The sequence below is a fragment of the Anolis sagrei genome, chromosome 2 (assembly GCF_037176765.1).
Source record: "Anolis sagrei isolate rAnoSag1 chromosome 2, rAnoSag1.mat, whole genome shotgun sequence".
Classification (NCBI taxonomy): domain Eukaryota; kingdom Metazoa; phylum Chordata; class Lepidosauria; order Squamata; family Dactyloidae; genus Anolis; species Anolis sagrei.
In genome coordinates this window covers 171,545,475-171,567,747 of record NC_090022.1, presented here as the reverse complement: position 1 = coordinate 171,567,747, position 22,273 = coordinate 171,545,475, and the positions used below count along the sequence as shown (strand labels likewise).

Sequence of the window (22,273 nt, the reverse complement as noted above, 5' to 3'; positions counted from 1 at the left end):
GGGACCTACCTACCTGCACGACCGCATTTCTGTGTACGAACCCACACGATCTCTTCGATCATTTGGGGAGGCCTTGCTCTTGCTCCCACCCCCTTCACAGGCGTGATTGGTGGGGATGAGGGAGAGGGCCTTCTCTATGGTGGCCCCCCAAGGGATATCAGGCAAGCCCCCACATTGGCAGTCTTTAGGAGAAACCTGAAAACATGGCTGTTCCAGTGTGCCTTCCCTGAATAAAGGAAACAATTCCCTGCAAAATGTCCTCAGAAGCAATTTAATTACCTGTTGGGTTGCTCTCCCTACATTTCTTTTACAACTCTCCTACTAGATACATCCTACCTCTGTTCATGCCCAGCATTTATTTTAAAATTTTAACTATTACCTCTCTTCCGGCCATAGATTTTTAGATTTCTCTGTGTTATTGTCTATATGTGAGTTATATTAATTGTATTGTTTTATTTGCTTGTTACTTGTTTTTATTCATAGAATCATAGAATCATAGAATCAAAGAGTTGGAAGAGACCTCATGGGCCATCCAGTCCAACACCCTGCCAAGAAGCAGGAATATTGCATTCAAATCACCCCTGACAGGTGGCCATCCAGCCTCTGCTTAAAAGCCTCCAAAGAAGGAGCCTCCACCACATTCCCGGGCAGAGAGTTCCACTGCTGAACGGCTCTCACAGTCAGGAAGTTCTTCCTCATGTTCAGATGGAATCTCCTCTCTTGTAGTTTGAAGCCATTGTTCCGCGTCCTAGTCTCCAAGGAAGCAGAAAACAAGCTTGCTCCCTCCTCCCTGTGGCTTCCTCTCACATATTTATACATGGCTATCATATCCCCTCTCAGCCTTCTCTTCTTCAGGCTAAACATGCCCCGCTCCTTAAGCCGCTCCTCATAGGGCTTGTTCTCCAGACCTTTTATCATTTTAGTCGCCCTCCTCTGGACACATTCCAGCTTGTCAATATCTCTCTTGAATTGTGGTGTCCAGAACTGGACACAATATTCCAGATGTGGTCTAACCAAAGCATAATAGAGGGGTAGCATTACTTCCCTAGATCTAGACACTATGCTCCTATTGATGCAGGCCAAAATCCCATTGGCTTTTTTTGCCGCCACATCACATTGTTGGCTCATGTTTAACTTGTTGTCCACGAGGACTCCAAGATCTTTTTCACACGTACTGCTCTCGAGCCAGGCATCCCCCATTCTGTATCTTTGCATTTCATTTTTCCTGCCAAAGTGGAGTATCTTGCATTTGTCCCTGTTGAACTTGTTGTTGGGCTTGGCCTCATGTAAGCCGCTCCGAGTCCCCTTGGGGAGTGGTATAAAGTTTTATTATTATTTATTAATACAAAATGACAAGCATTATTTTTAGTTATACTCACCTTTCTCTCCAAATTGGGGCTTAAGGCAGAGTCCCCAAGCTCCAGCCCTGTTGACATTTGTCATGTTTGTTATAGGATTATCTCTTTGGGAAGCTGGAGCTGTATATTTATTTCCAATGTCTATGCCTGATTCAGTGAGACAGGAACACTGGACATTCCCTTAAAGCATGAAAAATGTCAACAGGGCTGGAGCTTGGGGACGCTGTCTGAGGCTGGCCCTGCAGCTGGCTCAATGATGGCACTCATGATGTCACCAGCTAGTACTAGCATAGATGTGCCCTTGCTCATGATCATCTGGTACTTGTTTTGTTTATACTTGTAACCCATCCTGAAATGAAAGAGAAGGGACGCAACAGCCCTTACAGCATTTTTGACTTGCTTTCGTGTCCTTTGTTTACCTTCTGTCAGCCTTTTTGACTATGTTGGCAAGCCACCATTGAAGTGGAGCCACCAGTGGCACAGTGGGTTAAACCCCTGTGCCGGTAGGACTGAAGACCAACAGGTTACAGGTTCGAATCCAGGGAGAAAGTGGATGAGCTCCCTCTATCAGCTCCAGCTCCTCATGCGGGGACATGAGAGAAGCCTCCCACAAGGATGATAAAACATCAAAAACATCTAATCGTCCCCTGGGCAACGTCCTTGCAGACGGCCAATTCTCTCACACTAGAAGCGACTTGCGGTTTCTCAAGTCGCTCCGGACATGATAAAAAAAAAAAGCATTGAAGTCTGCAGTGCCCAAATACCTAGGAATAAGCTACACTAAGGCCACATTTAAACACTGTACAGTAAAGTAGGAGAGACAGTAACTATAGGTAAATGTAAAGATTTTCCCCTGACATTAAGTCCAGTCATGTCCGACTCTGGGGTGTGGTGCTCATCTCCATTTCTAAGCCGAAGAGCTGATGTTGTCCGTAGACACCTCCTAGGTCATGTGGCCGGCATGACTGCATGGAGCGCTGTTACCTTCCCGCTGGAGCGATACCTATTGATCTACTCACATTTGCATGTTTTCGAACTGCTAGGTTGGCAGAAGCTGGGGCTAACAGCAGGAGCTCATGCCGCTCCCCAGATTCGAACCTGCAACCTTTCGGTCAACAAGCTCAGCAGCTCAGCGCTTTAACCCACTGCGCCACTGGGGACAGTAAATATAGCTCCTACAAAATTTCACAAATATAAACTAGGACACGTATGCCCAAGCAACATAGTTAAAATGGCAAAGGTTATACATGTGAAATAACACATAGAATCATAGAATCATAGAATCAAAGAGTTGGAAGAGACCTCATGGGCCACCCAGTCCAACCCACTGCCAAGAAGCAGGAATATTGCATTCAAACTATCCCTGACAGATGGCCATCCAGCCTCTGTTTAAAAGCTTCCAAATAAGGAGCCTCCACCACACTCCGGGGCAGAGAGTTCCACTGCTGAACAGCTCTCACAGTCAGAAAGTTCTTCCTCATGTTCAGAAGTTAGACATAAGTTAGGTGAGACTGTAGCAAGGGCTCCCCTTATCAAACTAAAGCCTTGAGTGTTTCAAAGGTCTAGTCAACAAAACAGAATTGCAGCACACAGCTGGAGTACTGATGAAAGCAATAATAATAATAATAATAATAATAATAATAATAATAATAATCTTTATTTATACCACGCCACCATCTCCCCGATGGGGACTCGGAGCGGCTTACACGGGGCCAAGCCTGAATAACATATTACATCAAGATAAAACCAAAACATAAACAACAAGCAACATCATCGAAATTACAAAAAAAAAATACAATAACAAAATAACATTACAATAAATAAAAAACACAGTCGCAGTAACAGTGGGCGGGCCACATGTAGAAGATAAAATGTTAAATACTCTAATGAGATAAAAATAGGAGCAAGCCAAGGTCAAGAGTCCAATTAATGCAGACAAGCTTACTACTGTGGACATTCCACAGATATATAAACCCATTTTTCCTAGCTTCCAACAGACCTCACAACTTCTGAGGATGTCTGCCATAGATGTGGGCAAAACATCAGGAGAAAGTGCTTCTGGAACATGGCCATACATACAGCCTGGAAAACTCACAACAACCCAAGCTTACTACTACTTAGCCAGTGCAAGAGCAATAAGAAACAAATGCCAAAGTCCCATAGTCAGATGCCAGAAGTTCACCTATCAATGTTCAACATTTACACAAATGACAAGCTACTGCCAGAAGAGACAGAGTGTTTCATCTATGCTGTCGATCGTGCCATTACTGCTCATGCAGGCAGCTTTGAGATGGTTGAACAGAAGCTCTCCAAGGTGCTCTTACTGCCTATTACAGGGAAAAACAGCTGATTCCTAATCCATCTAAAACACAGAATGTGCTTTTCACCTTAAGAATAGACAAGCATCCCGAGCTCTGAGGTTTACCGGGAAGGAATCCCACTGGAGCATTGCAGCGCACCCAAATACCTGGGAGTCACTCTGGACTGTGTTCTGATCTACAAGAAGCACTACCTGGATATCAAGCAAAAAGTGGGTGCTAGAAACAATATCAGACGAAAGCTGACTGGTGCAACCTGGGGATCACAACCATATACAGTGAAGACAGCTGCCCTTGCGTTATAGTACTCTGCGGCTGAGTATGCATGCCCAGTGTGGAACACATCTCACCACGCTAAAACAATGATTGTGGCTCTTAATAAGACATGCCACATTATCACAGGGTGTCTGCGCCCTACACCACTGGAGAAATTACAGTGTTTAGCCGGTATTGCACCACCAGACATCCGCCGGGAAGTAGCAACCAATAGAGAAAGGACCAAGGCAGTGACATCTCCGGCCCAACCTCTGTTTGGATATCAGCCAACACAACAATGACTTAAATTAAAAAATAGTTTTCTAAGATCTGCAGAGACACTCGTTGGAACACCTCAGCAAGCGAGAGTCCAAAAGTGGCAGGCTCACACCCAGGACCTCAATCAATGGCTGGTACCAAATGAGAGACTCCCTCATGGGCACACAGAAAACTGGGTGACTTGGAAGGTGCTGTGCAGACTGCACTCTGGCACCACGAGATGCAGAGCCAACCTTAAGAAATGGGGCCACAAAGTGGAATCCACAACATGCGAGTGTGGAGAAGAGCAAACCACAGACTATCTACTGCAATGCAACCTGAGGGCTGCCACATGCACAATGGAGGACCTTCATATAGTAACACCAGAGGCACTCCAAGTGGCCAGCTACTGGTCAAAGGACATTTAATCAACTACCAATCCTGCAAACTTTGTGTTTTGTTTGTTTTTAATGCAATACAACTGCTTTGGTCCGCTCCTGACATGATAAATAAATAACCTCTGGTTCCCATTGCCCCTTCCATCAGCCCCACTGTACCCGATTCTATGCTCAGGCAAAGGCATGCCAGGGCCAGAGCACTTGCTGGAAATATGTAATTGTTCTAATCCCATTAGTGGGAGTCTATTAATAACTCTGTGACAAAGAGGCTGCTTATTCCCTTCTATTTCTCTCTCTCTATCTCTAAGGCATAGTGCGTTAATGACACTCGGATGGCTGGTTGACTCACACAGCCTTTGTTCTGGCATCCAGAGACAAGCTGCCCACGACCTTACCTGTGCATTTGAAAAACATTTCAAACGCATCTAGAGTTGAATGGGAGGTGGTGACAATAAAATAATCCAAATCATAAAACCTTATTTATATCCCACACCTATCTCCCTAAGGTAGATAGAAAGGGATACAGAGGGAGGGAGGTGAGAGGGAGGAAGAAAGATGTTTATTTGTCACCTTTTTCTAGGTGACTTCAAGAAATAATCATGCTACCAAAGTAAAATCCACCCAACCTTCCCAAAATATAAGCTGAGAAGAATCATAGAATCATAGAATCAAAGAGTTGGAAGAGACCTCGTGGGCCATCCAGTCCAACCCCCCTGCCAAGAAGCAGGAATATTGCATTCAAATCACCCCTGACAAATGGCCATCCAGACTCTGCTTAAAAGCTTCCAAAGAAGGAGCCTCCACCACACTCCGGGGCAGAGAGTTCCACTGCTGAACGGCTCTCACAGTCAGGAAGTTCTTCCTAATGTTCAGATGGAATCTCCTCTCTTGTAGTTTGAAGCCATTGTTCCGCGTCCTAGTCTCCAAGGAAGCAGAAAACAAGCTTGCTCCCTCCTCCCTGTGGCTTCCTCTCACATATTTATACATGGCTATCATATCTCCTCTCAGCCTTCTCTTCTTCAGACTAAACATGCCCAGTTCCCTAAGCCGCTCCTCATAGGGCTTGTTCTCCAGACCCTTTATCATTTTAGTCGCCCTCCTCTGGACACATTCCAGCTTGTCAATATCTCTCTTGAATTGTGGTGCCCAGAATTGGACACAATATTCCAGATGTGGTCTAACCAAAGCAGAATAGAGGGGTAGCATTACTTCCTTAGATCTAGACACTATGTTCCTATTGATGCAGGCCAAAATCCCATTGGCTTTTTTTGCCGCCACATCACATTGTTGGCTCATGTTTAACTTGTTGTCCACGAGAACTCCAAGATCTTTTTCACCCGTACTGCTCTCGAGGCAGGCATCCCCCATTCTGTATCTTTGCATTTCATTTTCCTGCCAAAGTGGAGTATCTTGCATTTGTCACTGTTGAACTTCATTTTGTTAGTTTTGGCCCATCTCTCTAATCTGTCAAGATCGTTTTGAATTCTGCTCCTGTCCTCTGGAGTATTGGCTATCCCTCCCAATTTGGTGTCGTCTGCAAACTTGATGATCATGCCTTCTAGCCCTTCAGAACAAGCAAGGCAGCCCATGAAAATATATCATGTTCTAAAAGCATTGTTTATTTGTCACCTTTTCCTCAAAAGCCCAATGTGACTTCCAGAAATAAATGCGTGACACAATTAACTCACGTCAAATTCTACCAAAATACGCACAGAGATGTGCAGAGGAGGCAGCCAGAAGAACTGAGTGGGAAATGAATGGGAGCTGCTCTAAATGCCTGCTCTACATTTAGGCACAAGTATTTTTTATAGGTGGCTTGGTTTTAGCAGAGTATGAATAGAGAGTGGCATCCCATTGACGGTAAGGCAGAGTGGATGCATTTGAACTCGCATCACATGTTCACAGTCCAAAAAAAGAGATCCATGTATGCAAGATGAATGGATAGATGAGAGTCCTCAAACTATGGTCCGTGGGCCACTTCCGGCCCACCAAGGGCACTTCTCCGGCCCACGGAGGAGGAGCACCACCCCCACAGTGCCCCTCCCTTGGCTGGCTCACGCTATCCGTCAGGCCCGATGGGCAGCGTGAGCCAGCCAAGGGCAGCTGCTTCGCGTGGCCTACTCGCGCGTAAAGCACCTCGCAAGGTGCTTTACACACAAGTAGGCCGCATGGTGCTGCTCCTCCCTTGGCAGGCTCACACTATCCGTCAGGCCCCATGGGCAGCGTGAGCCAGCCAAGGGCAGCTGCTCCGCGTGGCTTACTCACGCGTAAAGCACCTCGTGAGGTGCTTTACGCGTGAGTAGGCCATGCAGAGCAGCTGCCCTTGGTTGGCTCACGCTGCCCATTGGGCCTGATGGATAGCGTGAGCCAGCCAAGGGAGGCTGCCCCGGCACTCCATGCAGTCATGCCGGCCACATGACCTTGGAGGTGTCTACGGACAACGCCGGCTCTTCGACTTAGAAATGCAGATGAGCACCACACCCCAGTCAGACATTACTGGACTTCATGTCAGAGGAAAACCTTTAACTAGGAAAATTGTGGAACATCCAGGGTGGGAGAAAGAACTCTTGTCTGTTGGAGGTAGGTATGAATGTTTCAATTGGCCACCTTGATTACCATTTCATAGCCTGACAGTTTTTAGGGAGAATCCTTTGTTGAGAGGTGATTAGTTGGCCCTGATTGTTTCTTGTCTGGAGTTCCCCTGTGTTTGAGTGTTGTTCTTTATTTACATTTATAATTTTAGAGTTTTTTTAATACTGGTAGCCAGATTTTGTTCAGACTAGAAATAGGAAGATTTCCCATTCTCTGCTCCTGGAATTACTGCCTAAAGAGGTCTAGAAAGAACCCCCTCTAAGGGTCCTTCCACACAGCAAAATAAGATATGTGCAATGTGCATAGGATTTTTTAAATTAATTTTTTTTTAAAAAAAAACTATAGTCTGGCCCTCCAACGGTCTGAGGGACAGTGAACTGGCCCCCGGTTTTAAAAGTTTGGGCTACATCAAAGAGAGTATAGTGTCTAAATCGAGGAAAATCATGGTGCCTTTCTCTATTTGGTTTTGGTTAAACCTCACCTGAAATACTGGGCACCACAATTTCAGAGAGATATTGACAAGCTGGAAGGTGTATACAGTAGGGCAATTAAAATTATCAAAGGTCTGAAGACCATCCCCTATGAGGAGCGTCTTAAAGAGCTGGGCATGTTTCGCCTGCAAAAAAGAAGGTTGATAAGAGACATGATGTTGTTATTCATTCGTTCAGTCGTTTCCGACTCTTCGTGACCTCATGGACCAGCCCATGCCAGAGCTCCCTGTTGGCCGTCAGCACTCCCAGCTCTTTCAAAGTCAATCAAGTTCTGAGAGTGCCTTGGACAGTGAGAAGATCCAACCAGTCCATACTCCAGGAAATAAAGCCCGGCTGCTCATTGGAGGGATAGTAGAGAGAAGAAAGGAAAGCTTAGAGAAGACAATGATGCTGGGAAAATGGAAGGAAAAAGGAAGAGGGTCCGACCAAGGGCAAGATGGATGGATGGCATCCTTGAAGGAGCTGAGGGTGCTGATGGCCGACAGGGAGCTCTGGCGTGGGCTGGTCCATGAGGAGTCGGAGACAACTGAACGAATGAACAACAACAAGCTGTCCCCTGCCATGCATTGCTGTTGCCCCCATGGGGGTTCTGTCTGGGAGGTTTGGCCCTTGCTCTGTGATTGTAGGTGAACTATAAATCCCAGCAACTACAACTCCCAAATGTCAAGATTTTGTTTTCCCCAAACTCCACCAGCGTTCACATTTGGGCATATTGAGTATTTGTGTAGAGTTTGGTCCAGATCCATCATTGTTTGAGTCCACAGAGATCTCTAGATGTAGGTGAACTACAACTCCAAAACCAAAGGACACTGCCCACCAAACCCTTCCAATATTTTCTGTTTGTCATGGGAGTTCTGTGTACCAAGTTTGGTTCAATTTCATCATTGGTGGGATTCAGAATGCTCTTTGATTGTAGGTGATCTATAAATCCCAGCAACTACAGCTCTCGAATGACAAAATCAATTTTTTTTAATGAAGGACATACATTGGGTTGTTAGATGTCTTGTGTCCAAATTTGGTGTCAATTCGTCCAGTGGTTTTTGAGTTCTGTTAATCCCACAAACGGACATTACATTTTTATTTATATAGATTTGTATTGTAATTAAATATGTTATTAATTACCTAGAGTATTGAAAGAAAGTGGGATATAAATGAAATAAACAAATAAAGTGTATCTTTTGTATTTTCTCCAGACCTTTGAAAAGTTCCTTTTTTGGACTTCCACCTCCATATTCCCCAACACAAATGGCAGTGTCTGGGAATTGTAGTCCACAAAGTGAACTCTTGTAGATGATAATCCAGGAGTTGACTCTCAATACATCAACAATCTGATTTCTCTCTTATAGGTTTCCCAATGGACCCTCAGATTCATACGTTGCCCTACCTGGAAGCCAACACCACTATCACAGTACAATGTGATGTTGTTGGGGTTTTCCCAGCTGAAGAGGCCCTTTTCGAAATGGCCTTTGCAGAGGAGAGGCTGAAAGTCAACACTACTGTACTGGGTGATACAATGAAAGCCCAAGCTGCAATCTCATCCTTATCAACAGGAAACCATACGTTGAGCTGCACAGTGACCCTGGGACCAGAGACCAAATCTGTGATAGAAACCATATATGTTTACAGTAAGTATGCTTCCATAGCCTTTAATAGTGTGCAACCATAGCCTTCCCAAGGAAGGTCTGGCCTTTGACGTCATTTCCATGTGGCACTAGATATCTGTCCTCTGAGTGGGTACAGGGATAACCTCTTCCTTTATGCCAACAGGTTTTCTTGAGCCTTCCCTAGAAGTGTATCCATCTCAGACCCTTGTCAACAACCCAGTGACCTTTGTCTGCAATTCTTCAGCCACTCAACCCCTCAGCATTTCTCTTCAGAGCCAAAATGCTTCTGGAAGAAGCTTGGCTACTAGCAAGCATCTCCCTCTGCAGTTCACCCTGACAGCTCAGGAGGAAGACAATGGAAGGGAATTTGTTTGTGAAGCCGAACTCATAATTGGTGGAGACATCATCATTAAGCGTACATCTGCCAACCTTACTGTCTTCTGTGAGTACAGAACCTCTTTTCTGACAAGATATTTATATCATACTAGCCGTCCCCTGCCACGCATTGCTTTGGCCCAGTCTGTGTATATGTATTTTGTGTGTATATATTAGGCCTGGGTAACAACGGAAAAATTTGTTTCTAAAATCGATTCGTTTTTTGGGGTTTTTTGCGTTTCGATATTTAAAAGAATTCCGAAATTTTCCTTAAAAAAAGTTCGATATTTACGAAATTTCGTAAATGGTAAAAAAAAATTACAAAACAATAACGAAACAATAACGAATCGATTTGTTAATGGCGGCCGCGATCACGCAATATGCTAAAAAAACTTCTGAAGCTTCCCTCTCCCTCTGTTGTTGACTGTTGGTGTGATATTATAATTTTTTTTCACTAATTAAACAAAAAACAACTATAAAACTTGCCCCAGACATGCGGAAATAATAACGAAACGACCTCAAACCAATAACAAAACGAATACATAACGAAATACGAAGCATTTACGAAACGAATTGAAAAATTCGTTTCGTTTTTAAGTTGCTCCAGAATGGTTCGTTATCGCTTCGTTAACAAAAAAAATAACAAATTTTTAACGAATTACGAATTAACGAAACGAAACCGCCCAGCCCTAGTATATATGTGTGTGTGTGTATTCATGTATATGTGTATATGTGTGTTTGCACATATATATATATATTTATTTACAGCTTTTATATTCCGCCCTTCTCACCCCGCAGGGGACTCAGGGCGGATTACAGTGTACACATATATGGCAAACATTCAATGCCAATTTTTGACATACAAACATATACAGTAGGCTTGGGCGGTTTCGTTCGTCAATTTCGTAATTCATTATTAATTCGTATTTAAATTAGCTTACGATCCAATATTGAGCCATGCAGGAATAGTGTGAGGAGTATATTAGATTCGAAACAATTTTTTCAATTTATTTTGTAATTATTTTGTAATTATTTCGTAATTATTTTGTAATTATTTCGTAATTATTTTCGCATGTCTGGTGCAAGTTTTATAGTTGTTGTTTGTTTTATCACACCAACAGTCAACAACAGAGGGAGAGGGAAGCTTCAGAAGTTCCCCCTGTCCCATTTGGAGGGTTTTTTTTTAGCATATTGCGCAATCGTGTCCGCCATTAACGAATCGATTTGTAATTATACGAAATTTCGTATATTTTGAAATTTTTAAAAGGAAAATTTCAGAATTGTAAAAAAAAACAAAACGCAAGGTCCCCCTAAAAACAAAACGAGTTTAGAACCAAATTTTTCCGTGGTTACCCAAGCCTAATATACAGACATACACAAAAACTATTTTAACTTTTTCTGGCCACCAGGGGAGCTGTTGCTTTCATATCATCCATCTGCAACGCAGATGAAGCACTTCCGCATTCCCTGCATGCTTCCCCGCTGGAATGCTTTGCTGGAGTCTTCTTTATGGCCTCATAAATCAGTTAATTCATTATATATATATATATATATATATATATATATATATATATATATAATGAATTAACTGATTTATGAGGCCATAAAGAAGACTCCAGCAAATATATATATATATATATATATATATATATATATATATATATATGGTTTTGTGCATGGATTGTGTCGGAACCCAGATGCCTTAAAGAGCCAGACACAGGAGTATATCCAAAACAATAGTTTATTAAAGCAAAGTAAACAGGACTCAGAGACACTTGCTTCAGTGCCTCTGGTCAGAACTCAAAGTTTTCAGCAATTTGCAGCTTGAAAAACAAACTTGGAAAATAAACCGGATTAAACTGGCAAAAAATCCAGATTAAATAAGAGTTCTTCCAAAACACACCAAAATCACACAGTTCAAAGATAATAAGCAAACAAGGAGCCATGAAGAGAAGCCGTCGTCCAGAAGTAGTCCAAAGTCGAAAAAATCCCAGTTGAAAGTTTCAATGTCCAAAAGGCAACGTCGTCATCAAAAACAGTCTGAAGTCAAGGAGAGGGGAAATCCGCACTTACGAGAATCCAAGCTGATTGGTACACGAAGAAAGCAGCAACCTGCAGATCCAGGACCCAAACCCAACAAGAAAAACGGCAAGACCCAAGGCACGAAACCAAAACTTTGCCTACTGCAAAGTTCTATTACTCCAGTGCCTTCATTTATCTTACACCTGGCAAGGAAACTAGTCCAATGTGGGCTAGGCAAAACTACGGTGAGGTGGATCTGTAATTGGTTAAGTGGACGAACACAGAGAGTGCTCACCAATGCTTCCTCTTCATCCTGGAAAGAAGTGGCGAGCGGAGTGCCACAAGCAGGGTCCTGTCCTGGGCCCGGTCCTGTTCAACATCTTTATTAATGACTTAGATGAAGGGCTAGAAGGCATGATCATCAAGTTTGCAGACGACGCCAAATTGGGAGGGAGAGCCAATAGTCCAGAGGACAGGAGCAGAATTCAAAACGATCTTGACAGATTAGAGAGATGGGCCAAAACTAACAAAATGAAGTTCAACAGTGACAAATGCAAGATACTCCACTTTGGCAGAAAAAATGTAATGCAAAGATACAGAATGGGGGACGCCTGGCTCGAGAGCAGTACGTGTGAAAAAGATCTTGGAGTCCTCGTGGACAACAAGTTAAACATGAGCCAACAATGTGATGTGGGGTGGGGGAGGTTGAGAAGGGTGGGGTAATATTTGAAATAAATAAATATCCTGGGCCCATGTTTTGACCTACACTGCCCAGCACCATCATGCCATCCACTGGCTGCTGAGGTCTCCAAAGGAACACCGGTCTCCATACTCCCTATTCTATACCTTTGAAACAAGAACGGCACTCAATACTCTGAGCTCCTTTTCTTTGATATCCCATCCCTCTCCTCCTTTTTAATCACCGGCACTAATTCCCCGAGTCCTTGACAGAGCAGCAGCATATAATCACATTTTCTTGGTTCTCCCTGACAGACACAAAGCTGCAAATGAAGTGAGTTTGTCTCCTTTATTTCCACAGGCTCTTAGGTTCTGCACACTTTTTATTACTGGAGATGTAGTCCTGCAAGACTTAGAGGAGACTAGCTTTGAGGTGGGAAGTAGTAACCGCAAGAATTTGTCGAGGCAGACCAATAAAATTGCTGGCGAAACAGGTAAAGAGCATTGGTGTGAGTGAACAAGAGCTGCAAACCTCAGCAATAATCTGTAGTTATGGTTTCTGGTAGCGTGGAATTTAATTAAATCCAGTAGAGGCACCTAAGTGTTAGATGAGGAAGAGAATTCGGGAGATACTTATGTCACCCACTGATGAAGAATCCTTTGAAGGTTTCTCTGAGAGTGAAATGAGTGAGGAGGAGGAAGGAGATGCATGTGGGAAAAGAGGCACTAAGAGGATTACTCGAGAGCAGGAGTCAGACGAGAAGTGCCAGAGAAAGAAGATCCGGGACATACTTACTGCTCCCACAGAGGAAGAGGATTTCATGGGCTTTTCTGGAAATGATGGGTCTGGGAGTAGTGGGGATGAAGAGGAACTACTGGATTGGACCAAGGTTCAGGAGATTCGGAATGTGTGTACTCAACCAACATCCAGTGACACTTTTGAGGGGTTTTCTGGTGGTGGGGATTGCCAGTCTGGTGATACCATGGAATCGTGGGGAGACCTAAGTCTTGACAAAAGGTGGCAGAGTTGGGAGGAGGGAGCAAGCTTGTTTTCTGCTTCCATGGAGATTAGGACACGGAATAATGGCTTCAAACTATAAGAGAGGAGATTCCATCTGAACATGAGGAAGAACTTCCTGACTGTGAGAGCTGTTCAGCAGTGGAACTCTCTGCCCCGGAGTGTGGTGGAGGCTCCTTCTTTGGAAGATTTTAAAAAGAGGCTGGATGGCTATCTGTCAGGAGTGCTTTGAATGCAATATTCCTGCTTCTTGGCAGGGGGTTGAACTTGATGGCACATGAGGTCTCTTCCAACTCTAGGAGTCTATGATTCTATGACTGACATCATCATCATCACCATCATCATCACAGTATGCCAGGTTTTATCAACTTAACAATTCTGTTGAAGAACCTGAGAATCAGTGAACTAGCATCCAATGAAATGCTTTGTAATTGTCAATTGTTATCCTTTCTACGGAAAGATGAAGAGCAATCAATAAAAAACTCTAAAACTATTAAATAAATAATCCAAAACTAACTTAAAACAACTCAGAACCTCTTTAAGAAGTTCCCCATCCTTATTTTCTTCAGACTACCAGGACCATTTATTGTTTGAAGTATCAAAACTTCATTTTTATCTCTTTTGTCTGGCATTTTTGACAGTCCATTTCTTGGTGAGCCCCAATGGCAGACCTTTGCCCAGAGTAGAGATATTTATTTTATTATTTATTTCGGGTACTTCTACCCTGCCCTTCTCAACCCCCAAGGGGGGACTCAGGGCGGCTTACAAAAAGGCACAATTCGATGCCTACACAAGATACACATACATACAAAACAGCAGTTAAAACAATTATCACAGTTAAAAACAATCGGTACATAACACAATCAGTAAAACCATAATTCCATAATTCCATTCCGCTTAGTCAATTCCTGTCCATTGTCAAAGTCCTTTCTTTAACTGCCAGAATGTCCCAATGCCTGGTCCCAAATCCAAGTTTTCAATTTTTTCCTAAAGGATCTAATTTCCCCAGGGAGTGAATTCCACAGGTGAGGGGCCACCACCGAGAAGGCCCTGCTCCTCGTCCCCGTCAATCTCACTTGTGATAGAGGCGGGGTCGAGAGCAGAGCCTCCCCAGAAGATCTTAGACTCCGAGGTGGGACGTAGCGGGAGATCCATTCGGACAGATACACTGGGCCGGAACTGTATAGGGTTTTGTAAGTCAAAACCAGCACTTTGAATTGTGCTCGGAATTGGATCAGCAGCCAGTGGAGCTGACACAACAGGGGGGTGGTATGCTCCCTGTATGACGCTCCGGTGAGCAGTCTGGCTGCCTCCCGCTGGACTAGTTGGAGTTTCCGAACAGTCTTCAAAGGCAACCCCACGTAGAGTGCATTGCAGTAATCTAATTGGGATGTAACAAGAGCGTGGACCACCGTGACATGTATAAATTTTAAAGTGTATGTGTTTCCAGGCAGCTGATAACTAAAGGACCACACTAAAGCTGGGCCTATGATGTTTTTACTTACTTACTTACTTACTTACTTACTTGCTTGCTTACTTATTTATTTCTTTTGGTGTCAGGCGCAACTTGAGATACTGCAAGTTGCTTCTGGGGTTACCCAGAGGTTGCCCGGATGTTTTGATGTTTTACCATCCTTGTGGGAGGCTTCTGTCATGTCCCCCATGGAAATACTTCCCAAATATGGGCGGCCAGTGTTCTGCAACATTAAACCTCCCCCTTTATTTCTTACCTAAAGAGAGAAGAACCTCAACCAATGTGTGTGTTCCCTCTGCACATTGCAGATGTGCCGGAAATGGATGGCTCGATGTGTCCAGACAACCACACGTGGGTGGAAGGAACACGGCAAAGGCTCCAGTGCATGGCTAAGGGGAACCCAGAGCCGTCTGTGACTTGCATCAAAGACAGCATCACTCGGAACATGCAAAGGGAGGAGCTGGTTAACCGCAGTCATGCTGGCATCTACAACTGCACGGCCACAAATGAGTTTGGCTCAACGACGAAAGCTGTCACCATCCATGTGGAATGTAAGTAGAAATCTATGTTGTTACATGTCAAGGAAGCAAGAAGGGGTTGCCTGTTCATTTATTTGGAATCTCCTTTCTTGAACAATGGCTTCAAACTACGAGAAAGGAGATTCCATCTGAACATGAGGAAGAACTTCTTGACTGTGAGAGCTGTTCAGCAGTGGAACTCTCTGCTCTGGAGTGTGGTGGAGGCTCCTTCTTTGGAGGCTTTTAAACATGAGGAAGAACTTCCTGACTGTGAGAGCCATTCAGCAGTGGAACTCTCTGCCCTGGAGTGTGGTGGAGGCTCCTTCTTTGGAAGCTTTTAAACAGAGGCTGGATGGCCATCTGTTAGGGGTGATTTGAAAGCAATTTTCCTGCTTCTTGGCAGAATGGTGTTGGACTGGATGACCCATGAGGTCTCTTCCAACTCGGTGATTCTATGATTCGATTTGAGTGACTTTTTCTTGGGATGACAGTCCTGGAAGTAAAGTAGCATGACATGAATGAGTGGGATGCACCTCAAGCAGAAATCCAAAAGGCAGAGTAGCATCAGAACCTTGGATAGCTACTTGTTCCAGCAAAGGGAGGACAGCTAGCATTTAAGATACATTCTTTTCTTCTTTTTTCACTCTCAACTAAGCTCACAACAGGACTGATATGGACTGGGAGCAAGATGTATGCCAAGCTTCTCCAGACTAGGCTACAGTCATGGGTCAACCAAAACAACATAACTAGCCCCGAGCAAGCAGGATTTTCTAAGGGGAAATCAACATTAGATCAGGTCCACATCTTGGCTCACCTAGCCAACAAATACTCTAAAAATTCTAAAATTAAAACAGCAGAGAGAAAAACAGGCAGGGACATCTAATCACCTTTCAAGAAGAGTTTGCTCCAGGCACTGTCAGCCCATTGTATGCTAATCAAGGTGGTCAGTTGAAAAGATTCACACCTAGCCCAACTTACAAAAGCCTTTTGTCTCACCCTGGTCATTCCACAGATATATAAACCCCTTTCTCCCAGCTCCAGCAGACCTCTGAGGATGCTTGCCATAGATGCAGGCGAAACGTCAGGAGAAATGCCTCTAGAACATGGCCATATAGCCCGAAAAAACCCACAAGAACTGAGTGATTCCGGCCATGAAAGCCTTCGACAATACATTGAACATCTCTACGGGGAGAAACTGTTCCAAGACACACGGAAATTGGAGAAACTAAGGACCAGGAAAGCACATCTACTGTGCTCCCTGACTTTCCTTCTACGCTGCAGAGACACAGATACCATCCCACAATTCCTCGCAGCCAAAAGGACTTTCAAAACACCACAGGCTCACCGGATCTATGACCGCCTGGAACGCAACCTCTTAAGAGAGAGAATCCACACCATCCGCAAAGAACTCGCAAACACAGACAAGGAACTGCTGCATCTCCATATCAATATCAGCCAGAAGATGAATTCCCAGGACTGGGACAAAATAGACAATCTCACTTACAGGAAAATGGAGAAAAACATGGTTGTCCACACCAACAGACAAAAACAAAAATTCCACAAACGACAAAAGCAACAGCCGAAACCAGAACTGGATACATCACGGACCATCATCAACCTGACAGACAGACAACTCTCTGAAGACCAAGTATCCATACTAGCGAAAGGAGGAAACTTTGCTGTAACCGCCACCAGGATCCCAGTAGAAAACATCATTGCCAATGTCGAATCAGCAATTTACCGCCTCCCAGAGGAGGAAGCAGAAGAAGTACGAGCGGAAGCAGCAAGGATCCTGAAAAAGGCAAAACTCCCCTCCAGTAACATTACTAGGAAGGAGAGAGAAGCCATTAGAGACCTAAATTCAGATCCTGATATCCTCATTCTGCCAGCAGACAAGGGGAATGCCACAGTCATCATGCATACAGAGCAATACAAGGAGAAGATCAGAAAACTCCTGGACCCTACTATATACAGAAAACTTAAGCAAGACCCAACTTCCAAAATAACCAGAAAAACCAACACTCTAATTAAAAACTCCTCAATCAACTTCGACATACGACAGCAGCTTTGTAAATCGGAAGCCCTTCCACCCAGGCTTTATGGACTCCCCAAAATCCATAAGGACTCCACCCCTCTCAGACCAATCGTGAGTGCCATTGGGTCCCCCACATATGACTTAGCCAAATTTCTTGCTGCACAGTTACAAAGCCACATTGGGCTCACAACACACTACATCAAGGACTCAGCCCACTTCATTGAAAAAATCAGCAATCTCAAACTAAATACAAATGACAAACTGATCAGCTTCGATGTGGTGTCTCTATTTACCATGGTCCCAGTTGCAGACACCATGACACTCATCAACCAGAGGTTCCCAGAAGACATCACGGCGCTGTTTCACCATTGCCTCACCACCAGCTATTTTCAGTGGGACAATGAATTCTACGAACAGAAAGATGGAGTAGCTATGGGGAGCCCTCTCAGCCCAGTCATAGCTAACTTCTACATGGAACAATTTGAAAAACAAGCTCTTGAAACAGCAACCAAAAAGCCCACTATATGGTTCAGATATGTGGATGACACTTTCACCATTTGGAGCCATGGAGATGAAGAACTCAACAGGTTCCTGGAACATCTTAACAACATCCACCCTAACATCCAGTTCACTATGGAAAAAGAAAAGGAAGGAAGACTGCCTTTTCTAGATGTCCTAGTCATCCGCAAACCAGATCAACAATTGGGTCACACCGTTTACAGAAAACCCACACACACAGATAGATATCTACATAAAAACTCCAACCATCACGCAAGTCAAAAAAGAAGCACCATTAAAGCCTTGACAGACCGTGCAAAAAAAAAAAAGAATCTGTGAACCCCACCTCCTCCAAGATGAACTGAACCACCTCAACTGGGCTCTCCAGGCCAATGGATACTCCACCTCAGACACCAGAAGAGCTGCAAGACCAAGAACAAGCCACAAGAGTAAAGATGAAGATCCACCCAGAGGAAAAGTGTTCCTGCCATACATCAAGGGAACCACTGATCGCATAGGGAAGCTGATGAGGAAACACAACATACAAACAATCTACAAACCCACCAGGAAAATCCAACAAATGCTACGTTCAGCAAAGGACAAGAGGGATCCTCTCACCTCTGCAGGAGTCTACCGTATACCATGCAGCTGTGGACAAGTCTACATAGGGACCACCAAACGCAGCGCCCTAACAAGAATCCAGGAACATGAAAGGCACTGCAGATTACTTCAACCAGAGAAGTCAGCCATAGCAGAGCACCTGATGAACCAACCTGGACACAGCATTTTATTTGAGAATACAAAAATGCTGGACCACTCTCACAACCACCATGTCAGACTACACAGAGAAGCCATTGAAATCCACAAACATGTGGACAATTTCAACAGAAAGGAAGAAACCATGAAAATGAACAAAATCTGGCTACCAGTATTAAAAAATTCTAAAATTAAAACAGCAGAGAGAAAAACAGGCAGGGACATCTAATCACCTTTCAAGAAGAGTTTGCTCCAGGCACTGTCAGCCCATTGTATGCTAATCAAGGTGGTCAGTTGAAAAGATTCACACCTAGCCCAACTTACAAAAGCCTTTTGTCTCACCCTGGTCATTCCACAGATATATAAACCCCTTTTTCCCAGCTCCAGCAGACCTCTGAGGATGCTTGCCATAGATGCAGGCGAAACGTCAGGAGAAATGCCTCTAGAACATGGCCATATAGCCCGAAAAAACCCACAAGAACTCTAAAAAATGTCCTAACAAACTAGTGGAAAGAAGAAACAAAGACAAGTGGAAAGAAGAAGCAAAGACCACCAGCATTGAAGCGATGGTCCTCTGCCATCAACTCTGCTGGACCGGCCACGTTGTCCAGATGCCTGACCACCGTCTCCCAAAGCAGTTGCTCTACTATGAACTCCAGAACGGAAAAGGGAACGTTGGTGGGCAGGAAAAGAGATTTAAAGATGGGCTCAAAGCCAATCTTAAAAACTCTGGCATAGACACTGAGAACTGGGAAGCCCTGGCCCTTGAACGCTCCAGCTGGAGGTCAGCTGTGACCTGCAATGCTGCAGAATTTGAAGAGGCACAAATGGAGGGTGAAAGAGAGAAACATGCCAAGAGGAAGGTGTGTCAAGCCAACCCTGACCGAGACCGTCTTCCACCTGGAAACCAATGCTCTCACTGCAGGAGAAGATGCAAGTCAAGAATAGGACTCCACAGTCACCTATGGACCCACCAGAACACTGATCCTGGAAGACTATCCTACTCGGCCAACAAGGGATTGCCTAAGTAAGTAAGTAAGTAAAGTAACCCCACATCACCCGCCTTGCCCCTCAACTGATTCCATGGTGGGAAGCGTCGCTGCCCGGCTTGCCCCTGTTGTTTCCTATGAAACACAGAAAGCCTCCCATGTTGCTGAAGCAGCCATACTTGTACTTGAGGCATGGAGCCCTACAAGAAGTAGATCGACATCATACGATGGGAGCCAGTAGGCGTGGACAGGCAATTTTGCTCATCTGATGAGGTTGTTTGTCTGAGTGGGAATTTGTACTCTGGTCTCCCAAAGTCTTAGTTCAACACTCAGGTGCTTACCCCACTCTAAGAGGTGAAGTCTCACTGCCTTCAGATACTGACCATAGATAGCCCAAGAAGTTTCGTCCCATATGGATCTTCTTATCCACCTCCTCTCTCTTGCAGATGGGTCTGAGCTGAATGAGTCTGGATGCCCTAATAACCAAACATGGCTGGAAGGAAGCCTACAGAAACTCAATTGCCAAGCTGATGGCATACCAATCCCAGAGGTCTCTTGTGTAAAGGATGGGAAAGTGTTTGATGTCCAAAAAGTGCAGAACGTCACACAAAGCTATGCTGGCATCTACGAGTGCAATGCTACCAATGTACATGGGTCAAGTAGCAAGATGGTCACCATCAAGGTAGAATGTAAGTACCACTTGCACATCGCATGTTGGGTTGGCGGTCTGATACTAAAATTCCTTTTACACCGTGGAGGTTGGCATATATTCTATGGGAATGGCAAATACAATCTGCTCTCCACATTCACTGTAGTTAAGGGCATAGAAACTCTATGATTGTGAAAAAAACTGCAAATAAAATTATTGCTATTTCTTTTAACCTCAGATAATGCCTCCTTAGCAAATCTAGGTCTTCTAGTATTATTTATTTTTATTTAATTACTAGCTTGGGGACCCGCAATGCCCGGGCTATTTGAGGAAGGCATTGATTCTTTTTCGAAGTTAGGTAATATCAGTTTGGTAATGTATAATGCTATTTATTAGGGGGGGGGGGGGCAGTCTTTCTTTTTGTTTTTTTATGAATGCTCCCATTAGAAAATGCATAACGATGTGGGTGAACTACAATTCCCAGAATCGTGGGTTAATCATTCCCAAGCCCTGTTATTATTCAAAGCTACTATATACCAAAAAGTACTACGGTTATATAATCCTGCCGGTACAGTGGAACTCTCTGCCCCAGAGTGTGGTGGAGGCTCCTTCTTTGGAAGCTTTTAAACAGAGGCTGGATGGCCATCTGTCAGGGGTGATTTGAATGCAATATTCCTGCTTCTTGACAGGGGGTTGGACTGGATGGCCCATGAGGTCTCTTCCAACTCTTTGATTCTATGATTCTATGATTTTATGAATGTATATCATATCTATGCTCATAATACTATAACATTAAATGTACTAGCAGCTTGTACAAAGTATACTTCATGCAATTCTGTAAACCAAAAAAAAATCCTTATGTGGGATAAACAACTGATTCTTACAGCAAAATGCACAAGTTTGTAAGTCCTTTTTGAAAACCAAAAGTTTATCCATAACAAATTAAAGATTGTAAGTCTTTTTTGCAAGTCTCTTAATCCAAAACTTCCCAATGTGGGATGAACAGCTGATCAGTTGTTTACCCCACATAAGGAATTTTTTTGGTTTAGAGAATTGCATGAAGTATACTTTGTACAAGCTGCTAGTACATTTAATGTTATAGTACTGTGAGATATGATATACATTCTTATGATTATATAACTGTAATACTTTTTGGTGTATAGTGGCCTTTCACCCTTGTACTTCGGGGAATCCTTGCTCTTTGTTATTCAAAGCTGACCATGTTGGGTCTGTGTGCCAAGTTTGGTCCAGATCCGTCGGTGGCTGGATTCAGTGTTTTCTGGATAAGGGTGAATTACAACTCTCAGATTCCCAGGGCAATCACCCTCAAACCCAGCCGGTATTCACAGTTGGCCATGTTGGGTCTGTGTGCCAAGTTTGGTCCAGATCCATCATTGGCTGGATTCAGTGTTTTCTGGATAAGGGTGAATTACAACTCTCAGATTCCCAGGGCAATCACCCTCAAACCCAGCTGGTATTCACAGTTGGCCATGTTGGGTCTGTGTGCCAAGTTTGGTCCAGATCCATCGTTGACTGGGTTCACAGTGCTCTCTGGATGTAGGTGAACTACAACTCCTATAAATCAAGGTAAATTCCCCCAAACCTGGTCATTGGGGGGGGGGGGGGGGTCTGCATGCCAAATGTGGTCCAGGTCCATTATTGAAGGGAGTCACAGTGTGCTGCCCTGATGCAGGGTGAACAACAACTTCCATCCTGTTGACTCAGTCTCCCAAATCCCTCAAGTCTGTTCTGTTGCTGATCAATGCCTCTCTGTTTGCTGTGTGCCATAGGAAAGGGTAGGAAAGGTTTAAGGAAGAGACACTGGGCAGGGTAATGCAAATTCCACACAAGGATCCCTGGGATGCCTGCCTGTGGTGGAGGAAACACGTGAAATTCTCCCCGAATGAAAGCATTCGTGGTGGGCCATAGTGTTTGTGAAGGACATTGACAGCGCTTGAGCTACATGTTCATGGCACTTGCTATAACC

At 44.1% G+C, this 22,273-nt stretch overlaps 1 protein-coding gene across 1 annotated transcript in view; it reads left to right on the top strand.

The window, feature by feature from the left end:
• Window positions 1-22,273, top strand: part of ICAM5 (intercellular adhesion molecule 5) — a 52,766-nt gene that overhangs the window by 16,265 nt on the left and 14,228 nt on the right. The window contains exons 4-7 of the mRNA XM_060763321.2: window positions 9,017-9,295; window positions 9,438-9,716; window positions 15,150-15,392; window positions 20,084-20,326. Of these exons, the coding sequence (XP_060619304.2) occupies window positions 9,017-9,295; window positions 9,438-9,716; window positions 15,150-15,392; window positions 20,084-20,326 (1,044 nt within the window). The remainder of the gene's footprint in view (window positions 1-9,016; window positions 9,296-9,437; window positions 9,717-15,149; window positions 15,393-20,083; window positions 20,327-22,273) is intronic.